General features: G+C 34.6%; 1 protein-coding gene across 2 annotated transcripts in view; it reads right to left on the bottom strand.

The window, feature by feature from the left end:
• Positions 1-23,751, bottom strand: part of LOC111158833 (RNA guanylyltransferase and 5'-phosphatase) — a 348,867-nt gene that overhangs the window by 224,276 nt on the left and 100,840 nt on the right. For both annotated transcript variants that reach the window (XM_022521114.1, XM_022521115.1), the window contains exons 10-11: positions 9,416-9,487; positions 4,256-4,420 (exon numbers count right to left, since the gene is read on the bottom strand). In XM_022521114.1, coding sequence (XP_022376822.1) covers positions 4,256-4,420; positions 9,416-9,487 — 237 coding nt within the window. The remainder of the gene's footprint in view (positions 1-4,255; positions 4,421-9,415; positions 9,488-23,751) is intronic.

Here is a 23,751-nt window from a genome sequence, read left to right as displayed (position 1 = left end):
AAAAAAAAAAAAAGAATGAAATCTTGCCATTCACAACGACATGGATGGAGCTAGTGAGTATCATGCTAAGCAAAATTCAGAGAAAAACAATACCATATGATTTCACTCGTATATGGAATTTAAGAAAGAAAACGAATGGGGGAGGGGAGGTAAACTAGAAAACAGCCTCTTAACTATGGAGAACAAAATGAGGCTTACTGGAGGGGAGGTGGGCAGAGGGATGGGTTAAATAGGTGATGGGTACTAAGGAGGACACTTCATGTGATGAGCACAGGTGTCATATGTATGATGAATCACTAAATTCTATACCTGAAACTAAAATTACACTGTACTGTATGTTAACTAACTGGGATTTAAACAAAAACCTGAAACTAAAAAAAAAAAAAAAAAAAAAAAAAAAGTTGTGAACCTAAAACTGCTCTAAAGAAATTATAATAAAGTCTTTAAAAACAATAACAACAATACATTAAGATTAAGTAGGGCTTTTCACATCAGGACATATTTCCATATAATTCATAAGATAAACAAATCTAACAGAAAAAGAAAACAATTATACTGATAGAAGATAAAAAGCCATTTGACAACACCGAATACCTATTCTTTATTAAAAGCAAAACAACTTAGTAAAAATAGAACCAGACACTTGTTTAACCTGATAAAAGAGATTCCAGACTCAAAGGCAATATACTTTTAAGAATCACCAGAAGCATTCCCACTCAAATCAAGAACAAGACAAGGATCCCTATAACTATCACTACAATTTAAAATTATACTCATGCATAATTGAATCAGATAAGAGAAAAATTAATGTATGAAAAATCTAAAGAGGAAAACTATGTCTATTTGTACTTAATAAGATTAATACCTAGAAAACCCAAGAGAATCAATTGTTATTACAAAGAGTATCAAAATACAGTGAGAACTATATAAAATTAGCATACTAAAATCAAAAGCTTTCAAATTTAAAAACTTATCTTGTATAAAAGGCATCTGCTAAAGTCCTAAAGGTAACACCACCCTTAATAGTTAAAAACAAACTTTTCCTGCTCCAAAGAAAAGGAACAAATAAGGCTGTTCACTCTCACTACTTCCATTCAACATTAAATAAGAGGCTCTAGCCAGTGCAAAAGGCAACAGAAAAAAATAAAAGGTATCCAGATTGCAAAGGAAAAGGAAAAGTACCCCTTTTTTATAGATTACATGCTTGTCTATGTAAAAAGAGCTGATGAAATCTACAAAAAGCTAGTAGAAGAATAAGTGAGTTTAGCAAGACTACAAGAAAAAAATCAATATACAAAAATCAATGTATTGCTATACATTATCAACAATTAGAAATGGAAAATTTTTAAATAGTATTTATATCAAACAGTATGAAATAAACTGAAAAGAGTCAGATGAGTAAAACCTGATCCTTAAAACTACAAAAATGTCTGAGAGAAATTAAAGACCTTTAAATTAAAAGGAGAAAAATGCCAGGTTGATGAATTCGAAAATTCATCATTGTTAGGGTACCAATTCTTCCCCCTAAATATAGTCAATCCAATTCCAATCCAAATTCCAGCATGGATTCTGTAGACACTGACAAGCTTATTCTAAAATTCATATGAAAATGCAGAGGCCAAGAATAGCCAAAACAACTTCAAGAAAGTAGTACAGAGTTGGAAAATAATCCTATCCCATTGAAGATTTAATCTGAAAGTAATCAAGATGGTATGGTACTAGTGTAAAAAGACAAACACAATCAAGGGAATAGAACAGAGAGACTAGAAAAAGACCCAAACATACATGACAACTCAGTTTTCATAAAGATGTAAAATCAAATCAATGAGAAAAGGACAGTCTCTTCAAGAACTGGTGCAGAAACAATTGGATATTCATATGCAGAACAAATAAACAAAAATCTACCAAACAACAAAAAACAACTCAAATGTCTAAGCTAAAAGTTAAATTATGGTACACTGATAAGATGGAAATCTGCACATTTGTTTAAAAAAAAAAGCGGATGATCTCTACATACCAATAGGGCAAGGGGACTCAAAATGTATTGTTAAGTAAAAAAAGTTCAAAGCACAGAACAGTGTGTTAATAATCACCTCTTGGATTAGGTTGGTAAGAATATTAATAAATGTATTTGCTTATATATGCAGAGGAAAATTCTGACGGATATAGTTAGTGCTATTGGCAATGGTTGTTCTTCTGAGGTGATAAATGAATAGGAAGCTTTCAGAGAAACTTTGCTACATGACTTTGAAAATTTATAACTCTTTTTTAACTGGCTTTCTAGCTGTAAATACAAATAAGTTATAATTTGAGAAGTTGCTACTTATTTTTACCGTACTGGATATTATATTCTAACTATGTATATTAAAAAAAAACTGAACAACTCACTATCTCTTCACTGGGCTCAAATGACAAGTTGAGTAAGTTTTTAACAGAGCTACATAAAGTCCTAAAATCAAAGTTATCACCACAATTTTATAGATATACAGAAATGAAATTCTATTATTTTCTGCAAAAACATATGCACTCTTTGGAGTTGTAAACTTTGTTTAAAACCAAATAAAAACTAGTATTCTTCATAAAAATGATATATACATCTCTCACAAACACTTTATCATTCATAATATCACTAGTTCACCCATTCCCATTAGCAGTGATAAAAATAGTAAGAATCTCTACAGCAATAATCTGTTAACTGTAGCTACTATCCTGTACCTGGTGTTACTACAGTTTTACCCTTTAGAACAAGTCTGCTACAAAATGCACTTTCCTTTTGTATAACTGGGAACAAAAGAATAATAACTGGAAAATGGGGGGAGAGAGTTACAGTTAAAATTCCAACTAGTATTCCTTTAAAAAGAGAATATCCTAGGATTTTTTTAAAGGGGTTATATAAGCTAAGAATAAAGAAAAAAAGAAGTTTTTCTAGTGAAAAACTCATGAAAAATTGTTCAACCCAACTGCTGCATATCCTTAAAGAACAGTTCTAATAGTTATCCACCGCAAATATTTCGAAGTAGCACTGATTCTGACTCAAGAGATCTATGATCTAAGACACATTTTCTTAAATACTGAACTTGAATTACGACAGCACAAGCTGTCAAGCTAGTTTTTTTTTTTTAAACTGAATGCAAACTGAAACCATGTGGCTTCTACCCAACTTTTACACTGATTTATAATTTCAAAAGTATTTCTGTAAGAGTACATTGCTCCAGTTAGCCAATTTTCACCACTGCCATGGCCCACGTTAATTGTCAGTCAACTTTGTTCTTACCCTACAGATTGAGCAGGGCCCCGAGGTAAATACCCCAATAACATCCCTGCTACCACAACAGACACAAAAGGTAAGCAGTGAACTGTGGGAAGATCATAGCAGCAGAGATCAATTATGTCAACCATGACAAGCAGGTGTTATGCAACATATCAATAAAAATAGAAAGATAGCTTTGTATATCTTGACAGTTAAAAAGATGGGCACTGGGCAGTGCTGGGATTACTGCTACTATTATATCCAAGGGTTAATATCAAATTAAGTGGATATGAGCAAAAGCAGGTAAGATACAACAAAAATTTATATCATCAGGCAAGTGGGATTATACGACAAAGGAGTTTAAAACATGCAATTACGTATGTTGTTATACTTCCTATATTATTCTATCACAGCCATTCTTCTCCAAACATAATAATTTCATGGTTCATCTTTACTGTCAAATACTATGTAGCAGTTAAAAATTAATATCTAAGCCCTGGCCCTAAAATATTTCCAAGCCACACTGTTAAATGAAAAAACAACAATCCAAGAATTTCAGTATGATGCATTTTAAGCATCAAAACAACAGAAATAAAACTCTCAATATATGTGTGTATGCAAATGAATTTTTTAAATAAGAGTATGTACCAACCACTGGTGACCTTCAGAAGACATAACAGGTGATTTTCACACTATACCATTCTTCACTGTTTATAGCTTTTTTTTTTCCCGAGATCATTGTTTACAGCTTTTTAAAAAACATAACACGGACCATGAATCAAAAACTATTATGAAAAACAAGAAAGTAACCCAGTTTAAGTTTCTACCACTGAGAATCTTACTCTGGACAAGATTTGGGAATTGCACATGTTTGTCCAGAATAGTGCTATATTCAATAAAATAATTTCTGAAAAAAATCAAGACAACTGGGCAGTAAAATGTCATTCATAGTCCTCTCACAAGCTGAATTATGACACACTGTAAGTACTAATTAGAAAATTTTACCTTTCTTGAAGTATAGATGTCAAAAAATGGCTTATTTCTGACACTAAATGGTTCCTGTGTTTTGTCAATGAGCCCAGTCTTCATTTTTTCATGTCGAGGACTTATTATTTCTCTTTCTATACACTGCAGACGAATATTAAAATCACAATCTCCAACTGGCTGTGCCTGAATTAAATGAGACAATTATTTAAATTTCAACACTGAAACTATCTTATCAGTATAATTATTAAGGCTGTCACAGTATACATAGCGTCTATGTAAACAGCATCCTTTGGAGTTGTCCAATGCACAGCCTGCACAACCACACATGCCAGTCCTGATTTCATTAATTAAAGACACCTAAACACACACACGGTTATTTTAAAATTATAAATGCATAACATAATATGGGAGGGTGGTATAAATCTTCTCTAATATATACTGATCTGAAGTTATCACATCTGAATTAAAGTATTAATATACTCACTAATCATTTTATTTGAATTAGTAAAATTATATCAATTAGTAGAATCTGTATAAAACTACAATCCACATAATTCAGGAAAATATAAGCAAATAACATATCAAAATAAGAAACACAGTCACTTATAATGTTTTTGTTGCTTAACACACTAATGCTTTACAGCCATCATCAATAAGTAAAAGATAATTATTAGACAAATATATCCTCAACTCTAAAAACTAATAATATCAAACAAAGTCTCCATAATATACTCAGTTATATAAAGAAAGTTCTCCATATACAGTATATATACAATATGGTACATATATGTGGTATACATGATTTGAATCATAAAGTAAAAAGTGAATAGAATTTTTCTGTAAATTGAAGGTAGGGGCTTACCCTATCTTAATGATATAAAATAATACAGCTTCTAACATTTCATCTGGGTGACAATAACTGTCCAGATTAGTATCGTCACCTCATATCAAGTACCGCTCTTCTCTACTTTGCAACTGGACAGTCTTCCATGAATTCTTCTCACCTCTTCATTTTCTTCCTCTTCTCTAATCTATATTACTCAACCTACATTTAAACAACCTAATGCTTACAAATAGGTGACAATATTTGCTTAAGCTGCGGACATTAAATATGTCTTAAGGATGACTTTTTCTATTGGAAGGATGACAATTTTGATACTTAGCAAAGAATAAGGAACAAGACAAAGAGAGTAAGCCCTAGGTATGAAGAAATATACATTCCCTTTACACAAAGGCATACAACTGTTTGTAAAAGGTAGTACTGAGGAAAGATCAGTAAACAATCACAAAGTCCATGTATAATCTTTTCCATGTCACCTACATCAAGGTTGAAAAACCTAAAATGTTAGGCTTATTTATTAGACCTATTAAATGAATTCAGACCCCTAAAAAGTTAATGTAGAAGAAGTAAGTCGTCCATTTTTTAAAAAATAATAATAATCTAACCACTGTCTAAAAATACTTAGGTATTCTAAATTTTCTCCTAAATATTTTTCACTATACACAAAAACCAAAACAATAAGAAAAAAACTGAAAGCGAGTTCACCTTCAAATCTATGCTGCCTATATAGGAAGGGAAGTGTTTAAATCATTGAAAACAGACAACAGAAAGAACTCAATAACTATTCACTAACTGGCTTCCTAGTTTTGAATTCTTTCTCACTTTAAAATACTACCCATGCTGTCACTGGAGTTGTCTTTCAAAACAATGAACGTGTGATCCTATCATTACCCTAACTAACACCCTTCAATAGTGAGTGCCCTATTACAGCCAGGACTAAGCTAAACTGCCTTATTCAAGTCACCTGGCCCCCTATTCAACAATCTATTTTCATTTCTTGCTATGTCCCACATACTACCACACATTAAGTACACTAATAGCCTCTAATGTTCCTGACCTCCATGATTCTATCCTTCAAAATTAATCCATGTTAACTCTGGTTAAACTGAAACAGTTTCACCTCTCTAGTATTTTTTATATATTCCAGTATCTCTAACATACCTTTATTGTTGTTATACTATTATAATTATTTCTTTACATTTATTTCTCATCCATAAAATCGATGGTTTACAAATTTCTTTTGATTTTGCACCCAATCTAAATACATATCCTAACAAATGTTTACAATATATGCATGTTAAATTTTAATAAGTTGCATATATGTACAACCGTATATGTTATAAAACAGACAAAAACTGAATAAACAGATAAAAAATAAGTTCCACTTTCTTCCCAAATCCCACCATTGAAATGGCCTTCTTTGGAAGCCAGTGCACTGAACTACAAATTCCCTGAAGGCAAGAAATTATGTCTTATTCATCTGTGTATATCCAATCCCTAGAACAACACTTGACATATAAAAGATGATCAATGAAATTCTTGGTGGACAAAATAAACTAAAGGAACTTAAAAGATTTTAACTATGTTTTTTCAAAACTTCATTTTTTTCTAACAGTGACCTTGATTTTATGACTCAAAATAAGCTGGTTAATCATCAAGGCTCCACAGTAAATTAAAAAATTAAATATATGATGCTTCCAATTATAAATACATCTTAATATCAGAAACTTGAGAGAAAATGTGACTTAAAATCAATGAAATATGGCAATAGGCACTCAATACATACTTACTGAGTAAATAATCAGACCTACTAAAAGCATAACTTAATCATTTTTACAGCAAAATATGGATGTATTTCCTAAACAAGATTAAAAAAAAGCACAAACTTTGAGAAGATCTAGTTAAGTCTGATTTCATGAAAACGAAAAATTCCTGTGCATCAATAGATACTAATTTGCAAAAAATATTGTCACATACATAACCAAAAAAGGATTAGAATGCAGGAAAGATCATTAATTCCTACACATTAAGAAGACTGACAACCAAACAGAAAAATTAGAAAATTATTCGAATTTAAAATTAAATCTCAAAAGAAAAATCCAAACAAGTAAAAATGAACAAACGAATCAGGCTTAACTTCATTAGTAATAATGAAAGAGCAAATTAAAACAAGATCAGATGCCATTTCACACACATCCAATTAGCAAAAATTTTAAACTCTGGTAATACCAACTGCAGTAAGCTGTTTGTTAGACCTGCTTCTGAGAGGAATTCAGCAACGCAGCACATACACCTGAAGTTGCCAATTCAGTCAGAATCTCTATGATGTAGGTAGGGGTGAGAGGAACTGTACTTTTTAAAAAACACCGCTGATGCTTACATCCCAAGAATAAGAATTGTCCTAGAGAAACTCTGATGTATGCACACAAGAATATATAAACTGTTTAATAGCAGTGTAACAGCAAAATATGGCAACTCAAATGTTCATCAAAAGGAAAACAGACAAATTCTGTATATTTATACAAAACAATACTCAACAGTAATTAAACTGAATGAACTAAACCTATGTGTATTAATAAAGATAAACCTCAAAATAACGTGGAGTAAATGCTCAGTACCATAGTACAGTATAATATATATGTAACACTAGAAACCTTGCACAACAATACCACATATATTTTATGGACACACACATGGGTAGTAAGGTTATTAAAAACATTCATGGAAATAATAAACATCAAATACAGGGTGGAAGTCACTTCCGGGTAAGAGGGTCAAAAATAGAATAGTAAGGTGTGCATGAGAAACTTCTACTGGATCTGTAATGACTTATTTCTTATTAAAAAGAAAGTGGAGTAAAAATGACAAAATATTAAGCTTTAACAAATCTGGTGGTTAGTACACGTGTATACCTCATATTATGCTCTATACTTTTGTATACACTGAAAATTTTCATATTTTTTTTTAAAGAATTAGAAGGCTAATGTCAAAGACAAAGCTCCCAGGCTAAGAAGTGAACCTGCACGGAATACATATTAAAGCAGAGCTCAATGTCAAAAGGCAGAGGAGACAAAACTCCCCTCTTCACAACAAAACAATGCCACTCCCACCCTTCATGTCTCATTATGGGCCAATGAACATTATTCCAAAATCTATGATAAGAGTAAGCCAATTCTAGGAAGCATTACTGAGGCATATAGTAATCACAAACAGACAAAATTAAAACTTGATGGTTTCTGACCTAGGAAACTGTTTGAAATCTATAAATTCAACAGAAAATGAAATATGTACATTGAAAATTTCTAGGAAAAAGATGCCTTTAAAGTGGATTAATGCAATCCTGAATCTCAATACTGTCATTTAAAATATATATCCCAAAAAGGAACTTTTAAAAAATTTTGTTATAAATCTTCAAAATTCTAAAACTTAAACACTCTTAATTCCAGAATTCTTAATTGCTTTCAGTCTTGTCTGAATACTAAATGACTATGCAATTTGAATAATATATGTCTAGAGGAATGATTATACCTTTTCATAGATGTACACTATTGAAACAGTTTCTCACATTTACAGAAGTGATGTTGTACTGACTAAATAATTAAATACTGATACTATAATTAAACATGAACAGGCAGATTCTTGGCTTGCCTAAAACTATAGGAAATGGGTAGAAAATATAATTCCTATTTTTTTATATCTATTTATAACAGAATTTTATATTTTGTTTTTAGTTTCCTGCCTATACTCATGAATAACATATTTGTGCCCCTAAGTTATACATTCAATACCCATAATCAGCTTCTCTTTTTATTTTTAAGTGACAGCAACAAAATCTGTGGACTTTTTTTTTTAATCGTGTACAGGATAACTAAGAGTTTCCATCTTAAAAAATTCTGTCTTGGGGCACCTGGGTGGCTCAGTGGGTTAAAGCCTCTGCCTTCGGCTCAGGTCATGATCTCAGAGTCCTGGGATCGAGCCCCGCATCGGGCTCTCTGCTCGGCAGGGTGCCTGCTTCCTCCTCTCTCTCTCTCTGCCTGCCTCTCTGCCTACTTGTGATCTCTGTCAAATAAATAAATAAAATCTTAAAAAAAAAATTTTTTTTTTAAATTCTGTCTTATTTTATCAATTAAACTATTTTTATTTACTCATTTCAAGTATCTTATAAAATCTAAAGACAAAGCAATGTGCAAAATTATTAATAAGGTATCAAATGGGTAACTAGAGTCACAATTTTTCTTTCCTACCATCTCTAAGACAGTAACACTTTTTATTTGTAAAAACATATCTGTTATCTCAGGGACAATTTTTATTTTATAAATTATATTAAAGGTACTTACATTGAATTTAATTATGTCATATATCAAATATCTAGGAACGGCTTGTCCGTTTACTCTGTCAATAATCATTTCCTTGAAAGAGAAAAGAAGGTTAAGTTTCTTCATACTTTAATAGCAAGTTCTTTAATTTGATTAAAATAAAACATAGACACAGAAAGCACATAAACCTTATATATACAACCTGATGGAACACTAATATGAACACACTTATACCCAGATCAAATCAATAGACTGTCAACATCCCAAAACTCCCTGTCATGAATTTACTCTACTGAAGTAAAATGATATGAAAATATCTCATTATGCTTTTTCTATTTGAATTACTGTGCTACATTTTTTTATGTTTGAGTTACTAAGCAACTATTAAAATAAAGAAACTACAAATTTTAAATTCCAAATACAAGGAATATTTTTAAAATAATTTTGTTAAATCATTATTGCTTTCAATTTTGTTACAGGCTAACTATATCAAAAAATCTGCAGGTATAAATGGTGCCCTTTTTATAAAATATATTCCCCATGCAATCCATCCAGTCTTTCTTGGTTCCACGTCCCTCTACTATGATCAAAGGGAACAGGACAAGAGAATGTATTACATATCATAGCCAGTAAGTGAAAAAAAACTTAAATCCTGCACCTTGACAGAAAAGAGATAAAGGACATTAAAAGATAGGCATGCCTGGATGGCTCAGTCGATTGAGTGCCTGACTCTTGGTTTTGGCCCAGGACATGATCTCATGGGTCGTGGGCTCAAGCCCCACATACAGTTCCATGCTCAGTGGAGAGTCTGCTTGGAGATTTTCTCCCTTTGTCCCTCTCTCCACTTCTCTCTCTCTCTCCCACCCTCTAAAACAAATATTTTTTTAAAAAGATTATAGGTACATAATGCAGTATTTCACAAAATTTTAATTCTTAATATATTTTGACCTAAAACTATTTTTCTTTCCTCATATTCTTTCTAGGAAACTAAGCAGGGTTTTTGTTATCTAATTTCATGACAGAAAATCCACAAACAACCACCTAAAATGACTAAGAACATATTGATTTAGGACAGATATACTTTGTTAAGAAACTATTATTAATTAATTACTTTCCCAAATACGTATTTGTTAACCTGCAGACATTTATTTATGGTTATCATCTTGAACCTAAAACATGGCACAAATTAAATCACTTCATTATCTTAAACTATTTACTAAATATTTTTACATAACTACTTGTATCTGGTAATTTTATGAACCATCAATGTGGCACCCAAAACAGGTTTCAATTCATTGTTATTGTCAAAAATGTGTGGATGGAAATTACATGAACTTCCAGGTTCAGATAACAGACATCACAGAATTTCTCTCCTAAATTACCTGATGATATGAACAAAAACATATATTCCTTTGAACATTAAAAATAGTCAAAAGGAAAATTTATTACAAGTAAACAAGTAAAAAGAAACAAGTAAAACAAGTAAAAAGAAATTTACAAGTAACCATTAAAAACTGAAAACTACCAAGACTGTGGTAAAACAAAAAGGCACAGCATGGTTCAGCTCCAAGCCCACTAAACCTCCAGAAGCCCTACTTGTCAAATGACAAATTCTTGATAACTGTCATTATTACACTCAAATATAGATAGAAACAAACTCAGTAGTTATTCTTGTCTTCTTTTTTTCCTCTCTTCTGACTGGAATAATAAAAATAGCACAATAATCTTTGTGCCTGAAGAAAGACTCCTAGACTCCAAAATGAATTGAAGAAATAACCTGAGCATCACTGGAATAATATATGGCTCTCAATTAGCTGAAGAAAACATTCACTAAAAGCTTTTTAAAAGGAACAGAACCCAGGGATTCTAACAAAAGACCCCCAGTAAGTAGGCTGAAGGCTGAGTTCTTCCCAAACAACATCCCCACCACAATGATCCCATATGCATAGCTGCCATCATTACCCTAGACTACAGAAAAGTAGATAAACATAAAATATCTAAGCTTAAAACTTAGTTAAGAAAATTGGAACCCTTGGGTACTGTTGCTGGGACTGTAAAATGGTACAACCACTATGAAGAGGTTCCCTCATATACCAGTGCTATATGATCCAGCAATCTCATATCTGGGTATATATCCCAAAGAACTGAAAGTACATCCATGCTTATAACATCATTATTCCAACAGCTAACAGGTGGGAGCAGTGCAAATATCTATCAACAGACAAATGAATAAATAAATTTGATATACAGTTGTAGCAGAATATTATTCAGCCTTGAAACAAAAGGAAATCTATCATATGCTACAACATGAATAAATCTTGAAGACACTAGGCTAAGTAAAATAAGCCAGTCACAAAAAGAGAAATCCCATATGACTTCACTTATATGAGGTATCTAAAGTAGTTAAAATCACAGAAATAGAATGATGGTTCGCACAGGTGTACAGGTAATGAGGAGCTATTTAATGGGTACAGAGTTGCAGTTTTACAAGACAATGTTACAGGGAACTGTTGCACAAAAATGTATATATAGTTAACACTACTGGACTGTATCCTTAATAATAGTTAAGACAGTAAATTTTACGTAATGTGGTCTTACCACAACTATAAATTAAAATTTTAATAAAGCCCAGTTAAAGAAGGAAAAACAGATTTCCTCTTCTAACCAAACCAAAAAGTGAAGAATTAGATTTACCATCTAGCCTGAAACAACAAAAGATGTGGACAAAACAGAGGAAGCAATAATTTTCAAGGCACTAGACATCCAACAACAAAGGACAGTAATCTCTAGAAATAGTAAATAAAATATATGAGTCCTAGAATTTTCCCAACTTATAGCCCAAAGGGTTTCCAGGCTTCAGTAGGGGTCCCAGCAAGCAGGAGAATCCCAGGTAAAGCTCAGCAGTCTCCCTCAGTTTAAAAAAAAAAAAAGAACAGGTTGTCTGGGGAGAACAACAGGACTAGAATTCTCGGGGCAGAGTGAGAGAGAGAGACAGAGAGATGCCCAGATAAAGAACTACAAATATCCTCAGTTTTACTTCCATGAATGTTCAGCAGAGTATGCACGTGAAAAAAACCATTCAAAAGTCTTAGAGGACAACGCAGCAGGCACTGACACAAGGTTGGGAGTAACGCCTGTTCCTACGAGTCAGACTTAGGACACTGAGTACTCAGAAGGATCTTGTCTCAGCAGAGAATAATTATGCCTAGACTAAACTCTGCTCTAGACCACCTAAAAAATCTTAAAAGCAGAACTCAAAAGGTATAAAGCAGTTCCAAGTAAATTACCTGCTCCTAGAACAAACCTCAAAGAAATAGGAATACAAAAATAACAAGCCCCTAACAAGGTAAACTTCAAAATGTCTGGCATCTAGTCAAAAATTAACAAGTATGCAGAGATGCAAAGAAAAAAAAATACAACCCATAAAGAGGAGAAAAATTAATCTAAAATAGGCTCAAAACAGAGAAAGATGTTAGAATTATTAGCAGGCAAGAAAATTAAAGCAGATGATTATAAGTATTCCATATATTCCAAAAAGCTAAGTAGAGGTATAGAAGACATTAAGAGGATTCAAAATGAATTTTCAGAGGTGAAAACTACAGTGCCTGAAGTGAAAAATAGTATGGATGGGATGAATAGCAATTTAGACACTGCAAAAGAAAAGATCAGTGAAATTGCAGACATAGCAACAGAAACTATCCAAAAATCAAACAGAAAAAGAGTTGGGTTTACTTCTTTGTTTAAGATTTTATTTATTTGACAGAGAATGAGCACAAGCAGGGGGAGTAGCAGGCAGAAGGAGAGGGAGAAGCAGCCTCCCAACCCCCACAGAGTAGGGAGCCCAATGTGGGGCTCAATCCCAGGACCCTGGGATCATGACCTGAGCAGAAGGCAGATGCTTAACTGACTGAGCCACTGAGGCACCTTTTTTTTTTAAGAGTATTAATAATCAAATCTTCAAACATGTAAAAGATGGAAATAACAGCAAAAAAAAAAAATCTACTTTTAAGTAAATTTGTAAACCCACAGATAAAAGATGCTCAACAAACCCTAAACATAAAAAAAAAACCTGAAGAAAACTACAAGATACATCAATTTTATATTGCTCAAGAATTTGTTAGAAATTGCTGCATTGTCGACTGCAGCTTAAATCCTTCCTCCCCCCCCCCACACACACACAGAATCCTGCATGTTTGACCTTCCTATCCTCTGTACTTTTTTTTTTTAATTAACATATAATGTATTATTTGTCCCAGGGGTACAGGTCTGTGAATCATCAGTCTTACACAATTCACAGCACTCACCATAGCACATACCCTCCTCAATGTCCATAACCCCAGCCACCCTATCCCTACCCGCCCCCCACTCCCCGGCAACTCTCAGTTTGTTTCCTGGAATTAAGAGTCTCTTATGGTTTTTGTCCCTCCCAATCCCATCTCGTTTCACTTTTTCCTTTCCTACCCCCCACAACCCCCTGCCCTGCCTCTCAAATTCCTCATAGCAGAGAGATCATATGATAATTGTCTTTCTCTGATTGACTTAGTTCAGTCAGCATAATACCCTCTAGTTCTACCCATATCATCACAAATGGCAAGAGTTCATTTCTTTTGATGGCTGCATAGTATTCCATTGTATATTTATACCACTTGTTCTTTATACATTCATCTGTTGATGGACATCTAGGTTCTTTCCATAGTTTGGCTATTGTTGACATTGCTGCTATAAACATTTGGGTGCACATGCCCCTTCGGATCACTACATTTGTATCTTTAGGGTAAATACACAGTAGCGCTATTGCTGGGTCATAGGGTAGCTCTATTTTCAACTTTTGGAGGAACCTCTATACTGTTTTCCAGAGTGGCTGAACCAGCTTGCATCTTCTGTACTTTTATATTCCATTTTCTTTTTTTTTTTTTTTTTCGAAGTACCCAGGTACCCACCTTTCTACCTATCCATCCAATATTTCCTGAGCCCAAACTATGTATTAGATATAGCTCTAACTGCTAGAGAAATTAGGCATACAGTCCCTACCTTCAAAGGAGAGTCCCAGGAAGAAGAAAATACATAAGTAGCTGGGTCCAAAGAAGAGTTCTAGTTTTAACGATAGATGGCTATATAGATAGAGTAACCATGCAGCTTACGGTCTATATAAGAATACTTCTGAGAATGAAACAGATTCCTATTAATAAATACACCAAAACAACAGATATAAACCTACACTATTTCAGCCAAATAAGAACATATGATATAAGCTTAACAAAGAGTAGTTATTTCTAACTGAAGAATAAGAGAAAGGTTTGATAATAAGGTGTTGTGACCCCTTAGTCAGATCCTGAAAGATACAAGTGGATATTTCCTAGCAGGATGATAAATGAGCCAAATAGTATTACAAAGGCATAAAAAATGGTGGTTTTGAGTAAACTGTCCAAAGCTCATTATAGATGGAGCTTATGGTTCAAGGGTCACAATGAAAGACAATGCTAAAAACATGGGCATGGCCCAGATATAAAGAATACCATGTTTAGTAGTTTGGGTTTCATGCTATGGGCAATGGGGAACCACTGAAGGGTTTTAATGAGAGGAAGTAATTAACTCTTCTCTGGAAACCTGTAGACCTTCAAAGCTCATCTCAAAGGTAACCCATTCCTCGAAATCCTTTCAACTAAGGCCCGCTTGATTCTAACTATAGTTCACCCAGGTGATGAAATGTTCTAGAATTAGAGAGCGGTAATAGTTGTACAATCTTGTGAATATACTAAAGACTACCAAATTATACAGCTTAAAGTGATGAATTTTAGAGTACCTAAATTATATTTCAATTTTTAAAAATTAAATTAAATTTTTTTTTAAGTCCTAAAATCAGTTCTTCAGAATGAAGGGAAATGATGGAACCTAGATACACAGCATATATAAAATGTCAGCCATATACATATTGATTATACACATTCTATACCCATAGGCACAACAGAATGACTGAAAGAAAATACAACAAAATGTTAAAATGTAACCTCTTCTTAACAGTTGAATTTTTCTACTTTATGACATACAGACTTTCTAAAATTTTAACGAGTATGCATATTCCTTTACAAAAAAACATTAACGCTGAAAAGGCATGCCATTTTTCCAAGATTCTTGCTATTACCTTTGGTGATTAACTGCTATATTCTCCTCTTGGCCTCAATATAAAATCAATTGAATTTCACTGATTGTTTCAAATAAATTAATGCCATATTTCTCAACTCCTATTTTCCACATTTTGTGGGTCAAAGAACATAATTTAGAGAGCAAAACAAAAGCTTCAATGCTCACATCTGACAGCCAGACAATTAGGTAGTTTGAGTTATTCTTGGATTTGGAATTTTACAAAAACAATTTGCAAATGAAAATGCAGAAGAAACAGGAAACTACAGAGGACTGTTTTAATTAACTAACTGGAAAAAGAGATATGGCAACTATAATTCTGGTCCAAGTAAACTGACATCATGAATCATATTGCTATTTTAAAACTTCACAAGAGTCTATTATGCAGCTTTCATTTGTCCAAGTTCGGGGTGAAAATAAATAGTATTGCTCAGTTAAATCTGCAGATGGTTAAACATCTAATTTTTAAGCATTATTTCCTACCTGGAATGCCCTCAGGCCGTGCCCAACAAAAATCTCTTTCTAAAGAAATCTTTCCCTATCTAATGCCAATTCCTCTATAAAACATCTTTCATTCCAAACTAAATAGATTTAATGTATTTCTCCTCTAAACCACCACTGGACTTTTAAAATACCAATCGCCAAGTTATTGTTTTATTTCAAGGTCTGCTCCATCACTATCAATTTTTCTCCACCACCACCAAATTAAGTAAAAAGTCTCAAGGGTGAGGCCTTTTTTCAACACTCTGCACTCCTGGCACAGCAACTTGAACATGAAAGGCATTCAAAAATTATTAGTTCAATGATAAACTATGCTAAGCTGTGGCAAATGCTTTAACTTAGGAGTCTTTTTCTTCCTTTTATTTTACTGATTATAAACTAAAAAACTCTATCTTAAATGAGGGTAACAACAACAAAAATGTTCTTGCTGATCCTGTGAACTCAGTGCCACAGCTGCCACACAGGCTGCACAGTTTATAAACAGTGCAACTCCAGGGGTGACAGTCACACCAACTATGAGAATGGCGCACCCTGGAGATGTGCAATGCACAACGCTTCTAACCTTACACAGTGAACTCTGTCAACCACAAGGGGGTGTGTGCTGTGCAAACACACACACACACACACACACACACACACACACACATACAATATATGTTCCAAATGTTTATGTATATGTACATATCATTTCATTACAAAATTACATTTTACTACAGCCCCAGAACACACAGCACTCTGTTTTGTGACTACATTTACTCTGCTCAGTCTCTGCCACTACATCCAACTACACTACTTTCTTTGTTCCTTTCTAATCTTTACAACCTGGTTCGTAATCATCCTTTCAATCTGGATGCCTACCATCACTCACTAGGAACCACCTAATATTTGATCTTCCTTCCACTGCCCTTCTGCACATGACTTCAACCTCTCACCCTCCCTAGATCACATCCTGAACCTTCTCATCACCACAAACTATACCTCAGAAATGACTAGTTCAAACATCCTATTCTCCCATCAGTTTTCCATTTTCTGGTCTGCATACTCCAAAATCTGGCTGGTAAATAAAAAACAAAGGTCATGGGATGGGACCATAAGCATTCACTTGGAAAAAAAAATTCACCTGGAAAGTGATATTCCCTCTGTTAAAAAAAGATATATTTTATGCATGCGATTTTCATTAAGATCATCCTATCATTGAGAATTTAAGTAAATATTCACAACTCATTTCCTATCCAACAGTGGATAAAAACCAGAAATAGATGAGCAAATTTCATCTTAAGGCAAGAAAGCATTCTCATACAAATTCCAGAGAATTATTAGCCACTTGTAATTCAATCTGGCTCATGAAAAACATTTAACGTTGAAGAAAGTTTAGAAATTTTTTAAAAAGTTAGAAATTTTAAAAATGTAATTAGTATCTCTGTAGAAAGGAAACCTGCATTTGTGAGAAGTTATAACAAAGATGTAGAGTCCCTTTTTCCTCCAAAGAAAAGCAGGGAATGTGTGGCAAAGAGATAAACCATACAACCAAAAACAGCAAAGAGAAAGATGAATGGTCTGAAGGCAAGGCTACCAGAGATTACTCTGCAGAGAAATGTATAAGCTTATTATTGTATAGATCTGCACATGAAGTGGAGCCTAACTTCTTAATCAAATAGCCTATTCACCCAAAAGCTAAAGAGAGAAAAATCTAAGTGGCAAACCTCAGAATAGCCAGGAAATTGGGTACACTTGGACTGCCAAACATTAAACTGTATGCTTAAGTCAAAGTATTAAAATCAATCTAAAACTACCACTGAAAGACCAAAATACTAATGGAATGAGAAAACAAATCAAGAAAAAAAAAAGATAGATAAGGGAATCCACTGTATAATACAAATTATATATCCAATTAAAAAAGAAAACTAGGGGCGCCTGGGTGGCTCAGTGGCTTAAGCCTCTGCCTTCGGCCCAGGTCATGATCTCAGGGTCCTGGGATCGAGTCCCGCATCGGGCTCTCTGCTCAGCAGGGAGCCTGCTTCCCCCTCTCTCTCTGCCTGCCTCCCTGCCTACTTGTGATCTCTCTCTCTCTCTCTCTCTCAAATAAATAAATTTTAAAAAAAAGAAAAGAAAAGAAAAGAAAAAGAAAAAAAGAAAAAAGAAAACTAGAGGGGCACCTGGGTGGCTCAGTGGGTTAAGCCTCTGCCTTCAGCTCAGGTCATGATCTCAGGGTCCTGCGATCGAGTCCCACATCAGGCTCTCTGCTCCGCAGGGAGCCTGCTTCCTCCTCTCTCTCTCTCTCTCTGCCTGCCTCTCTGCCCACTTGTGATCTCTCTCTGTCAAATAAATAAAATCTTTAAAAAAAGAAAAAAGAAAACTAGATTAGCTAAATGGTGTGAGAAAACACTTTAGACAGTTGAAAATAAATAAACTCATACCCTTATCTACTCCTTTTATCAAAATGTATTTCTGGGGCACCTGGGTGGCTCAGTGGGTTAAAGTCTCTGCCTTTGCCTCGGGTCATGATCCCAGGGTCCTGGGATCAGGCCCCATATCAGGCTCTCTGCTCGACAGGTAGCCTGCTTCCTTCTCCCTCTCTGCCTGTCTCTCTGCCTACTTGTGATCTCGGTCTGTCAAATAAATAAATAAAATCTTTGAAAAAAAAATCAAAATGTATTTCAGATAGATCAAATACTTAAATATACAAATAAAACTGTAGAAGTACTAGAAGGAAATATAGGTGAGTACTATAATAATTCTAAAATAAAAATATAAACAACAGGAACAAAAATAAGTAAAAATTTCTTAAAATGGCACAAAAGCCAGATATTAAAATCTATGCTCATAATCTAACCTACATAAATTTATCTATATAAATTTAAACTTGTGCCACAAAAAAATACATTTTTTCAAAATATGTGTCATGAAGTAATACCCTAATAGACAAAAATTTCTTATAAATCAGTAAGAAAAAAATGAACACCAAATATAGAAAAACATATAAAGTATATGAACCAGCAATTCACAGAATAAATACAGTAACTCATACAGAAGTGATAAAATGTTAAACCTCATTAACAATTCACCTAAATGCAAAAAGAATAAACATTTCTTTACTATGTGTCAGACACTATTACCAGCACTTATTAAACTATCCAACTTTACCTTCACAACAGCACCAAAATCTAAGTACTGTCCATAGCCTCCCTTCACTACAGATGAAAAACTGAATAAATTTTTAAATCCCTCACATACTAACTGATGAAGCCAGAAAGGCACCAACAGTTACAGTCAGAGCTCTTAACTACTATGCTACACTGTCCCATAAAATAGAAAGGAATTTCTTCCTTCATCAAATTAGAAAATATTCAATTTTCAAAACACAGCATTTAAGAGAATATACAAATCCTTTAAATATGATTGGTAGACTTGTGCACAGGTTCAAACTTTCTGTGAAAAAGGATACCAATTATACCTGTCAATATTTACAATGAGCACACCCTCAAACATAGCATACTTAACAAGGTAGAGCCTATTACCACCCCCTCCTTAGGAGCACTACTCCTCTTGCACTCCAAACTGTAGTACTACCAATGAACGCCTGGCCTTCCATGTTATTCTTCCATTGATATGTAACTCTTGCAAGGCCCTTTGGAGTCTTCCCTGGGATTGACATATGGACGTTGGAAGAAAAAGTTCTCTTTCTGCTTGCAATACAACGCAACTTGCCTCTCATGTGAAAGAGACTTCATGAAGAATGAGACCAAACAGACAAGTAAAGCAAAGAAAGAGAATGACAGAGCCTGGCCAGTATCCTTTGAGGCCCCAGATCCAGCCTGAATCAGGCCAAGCTGAAACAATTATTTGTTCCAATCAAGTTTTTCCTCAGTTACATTAAGTTGGATTTCAGTTACTTGCAATCAAAGGATTCTTAATACATATTATAATCTCACCTCTAAGAATCTTCTTAATTATAAAAATTGCACAATTGTGGAGGAGTCTGAGATACCAGAGGACTAGGAGAACTTAATTTCGACTGGTCCCATGAATTCAGCTAGATAGATATCAAATCATTCTGAACAGCTGAAAACTCAACCAGAGATGGAAGAAAAGAATAGTTGCAACTCTACAAAGAGAAAAGCAACCACTTTTTTCAAGGTAGGAGAAGCAGAGAAGTGAATCTGAGGCAAAATGTAAGAAAGACTGCGGGGGAAGGGAGCCTCCATCAGCTGGCTACCAGCAAGTGATAAAGCAGCAGAGCACAAAACTGGAACTTCTAGAAGTCTGTTCCAGTGAGAGACGTCACTCAGGTGGCTAAGCAGAGGCAGAACTGTAGCTGGGACAATGTGGCCTCAAGATTCCGCCGGGTCACAGGAAGTCCAGGGGGTGCCTGAGTGTGGCTGAGCTCCCATGCATCAGAGTGGTGAAGCGGGCTGCAAAGACTGAGCCCAGGAGTGGACTCTCAGCTCTGGGTTGCCATAAGCCACAAACTGTGGCAGAGTCAGGTGACTACTCTCCTAGCAGGGGCTCACCAAGAGGGAAAACCAGCAAGACCCCACCACCACTGGGCAGAGTGGCATGGGAGCACGCTGCAGTTGTCTACAGGATTTGGAGACCAGAAAACAGGGTCATGTGCCTGAGACAGAAACACTGGGTCATAGGCCAGGTGAGCACGGAGTGCAGAAGGAGACCAGGGAGACAGAAGTCGATTGACTGCTTTTCTCTGAGAGCACACTAAGGACTGGGGCCCTGGGCTTTCCACTCCAGGGCAGAGATTGGGAGGATGCCATTTCCATTCTCATCCTCTAAAGCCGGATGGAAAGCCTTCAGGGAACAAAAGCCAAAGACAGCAAACCTGAACACTGCTTAGCCAGGCCCCTTGGCAAGAGTGATACAATTTCGCCTAGGGTAAACGCACTTGAGAATCAAAGCAACAAGCCCCTCCCCAAGAAGATCAGCAAGAACATCCAGCCAAGACCTACTTTACCGATCAATGAGAACTGCAAAACTCCAGTGCTAGGGGAATACAGCACATAGAACTCATGGTTTTTCTCCTATGATTCTTTAGTCTCTCAACTTTAAATTTTTCTTATTTCTTTTTAACCAATCTCTTATTATATCAATTCTCTTTTAAACCTTTTTTAATTTTTATTTTAGTATTTACATTCTATCACTTCATTGTACTTAATCTTATTTTTGTACACATATGTTTGTTTTTCTTTCTCTACAATTTTGGAATTCTAACAGAACAAAATACACCCAAAATCTAGTGTATGGCTCTGTTCTGTTCACCTGCCTGATCATAGTCTCCATTTTGTTGTTTTTTATTTTCTTCTTCCTTTTTTTTTTTGTTTTTCTCTTGTTTACTTAAAGTCTTTTTTTATCTTCATCTCTACAATTACATGCTATTCATTCAATGTATTTAATTTTATTTTTGTATGCATGTTTTTCTTTCTTCATAATTTTGAATTATCATTTCTTCTAACTGACCAAAATACACACAGGAAATAGTGTGTTGCTCTGTTCTCTTCATTTGTCTGTTTCTATCCCTTCCATTCTGTTGTGGTTACGTTTTTTGCTCCTCTTTTGTTTTTTCCTATCTTTAAATTTCCATGTTGATAATTACTTTCCATCCTTTCATTGTATTTAATTTTATTTTCATAAATACATCAGTTTTTCTTTCTTTACAATTTTGGGATCCAGTTTTTAAAAAAACAAACCAAAATACACATGGAATTCAGTGTATTGCTCTATTCTGCTCACCTGATTATATTCTCTTTTATTTTTCCTTTTTTTTTTTCCTCCAAGTTCCACATGTCTTCTGCTTTCTTTAGTGTATATTTCTCTGGGGTCATTGTTGCCATTTTGGTATTTTATTCTCTTGTTCGGGTATTCTTCAAAAGACAGAATGCTAAGATGGAAAAACTCACCTCAAAAAAGAGAACAAGACGCAGTACCAGCTGCCAGGGATCTAATCAGTATGACATTAATAAGATGTCAGAACAGGAGTTCAAAATAACAATTATAAAGATACAAGCTGGGATTAAAAAGGCAGAGAAGACAATAGAGAATCCCTTTCTAGAGAAATAAAACACCTAAAATCTGACCAAGTCTCATCAAAAGGGCTATTAATGAGATGCAATTATAAAAGGAAGTTCTAATTGCTAGGATAAATGAGGCAAAAGACAGAATTAGTGATATAGAAGACCAAACGATTGGAGAATAAAGAAGCTGAGAAAAAGAGAGATGTACAACTACTGGATCATGAGAGAATTCGAGAGATAGGTGATACCATAAACTGAAACAATATTGAAATAACTGAGATCCCAGGAAAAAGGGAAAAGAGAGAAAGGAGAGGAAAACATATTGGAACAAATCATAACAGAGAACTTCCCTAATCTGGGAAAGGAAACAGGCATCAAAATCCAGGAGGCACAGAGATCCAACCCCCCCCAAATCAATAAAAATGGGTTAACACCCCAACATATAATAGTGAAACTTACGAATCTCAGAGACAAAGAGAAAATCCTGAAAGCAGCTCGGGACAAAAGGTCTGTAACCTACAAGGGTAGAAACATTAGATTGGCAGCAGACCAATCGTATCCGCAGAGACCTGGCAGGCCAGAAACGACTGGCACGATACATTCAGGATGCTAAATGAGAAAAATATGCAGCCAGGAATACTTAATCCAGCTAGGATATCATTCAAAATAGAAGGAGTGATAAAAAGCTTCCAGGACAAACAGAAACTAAAAGAATTTGTGATCACTAAACCAGCCATACAAGAAATACTGAAAGGGGTCCTCTAAACAAAGAGAGAGCCCAAAAGTAACATAGACCAAAAAGGACAGAGACAGTATACAGTAACAGTCACCTCCAGGCAATACAATGGCACTAAATTCATATCTTTCAACAGTTACACAGAATGTGTTAAATGCCCCAATCAAAAGACACAGGGCATCAGATTGGATTTAAAAAAAAAAAAAAAAAAACCAAGACCCATCAATATGCTGTCTGCAAAAGGCTCCCTTTAGACCCAAAGACACCTCCAGATTGAAAGTCAGGGGGTGGAAAACCATTTATCATGCTAATGAACATCAAAAGAAAGCTCAGGTGGCAATCCTTATATCACACAAACATGATTTTAAAAACCAAAGACTGGACTAAGAGATGAGGAAGGACACTATATCATACTTAAAGGGTCTATCAAACAAGAAGATCAAACAATTATAAATACTGATGTCCCTAACATGGAAGCAGCCAATTATATAAACCAATTAATAACAAAACCAGAGACACATCAATGATAATACAATAATAGTAGGGGACTGTAACACTCGCTCACTACAAAAGACAGATCATTGAACTGCTTTTCTCTGAGGGCACACTAAGGACCACATGGATGTTACAGATATATTCAGAACATTCCACCCCAAAGGAACAGAATACACATTCTTCTTGAACACAAATGGAACATTCTCCAGAATACATCACATCCTGGGTCACAAATCAGGTCTCAACCAGTACCAAAATTGGGATCATTTCCTGTATATTTTCAGACTACGATGCTTTGAAACTGGAACTCAACAGGAAACTTGGAAAGAACTCAAATACACGGACGATAAAGAGAATCCTACTAAAGAATGAATGCGTCAACCAGGAAATTAAACAAGAATTTTAAAAATTCATGGAAACAAATGAAAATGAAACACAACTGTTCAAAATCTTTGGGATGC

Source organism: Enhydra lutris, unplaced genomic scaffold, assembly GCF_002288905.1.
Source record: "Enhydra lutris kenyoni isolate GAN:26980312 unplaced genomic scaffold, ASM228890v2 scaffoldscaffold63, whole genome shotgun sequence".
In the NCBI taxonomy this organism is placed as follows: domain Eukaryota; kingdom Metazoa; phylum Chordata; class Mammalia; order Carnivora; family Mustelidae; genus Enhydra; species Enhydra lutris.
The sequence above is the reverse complement of the archived record's forward strand: the minus strand, read 5'-3'. Positions and strand labels throughout refer to the sequence as shown.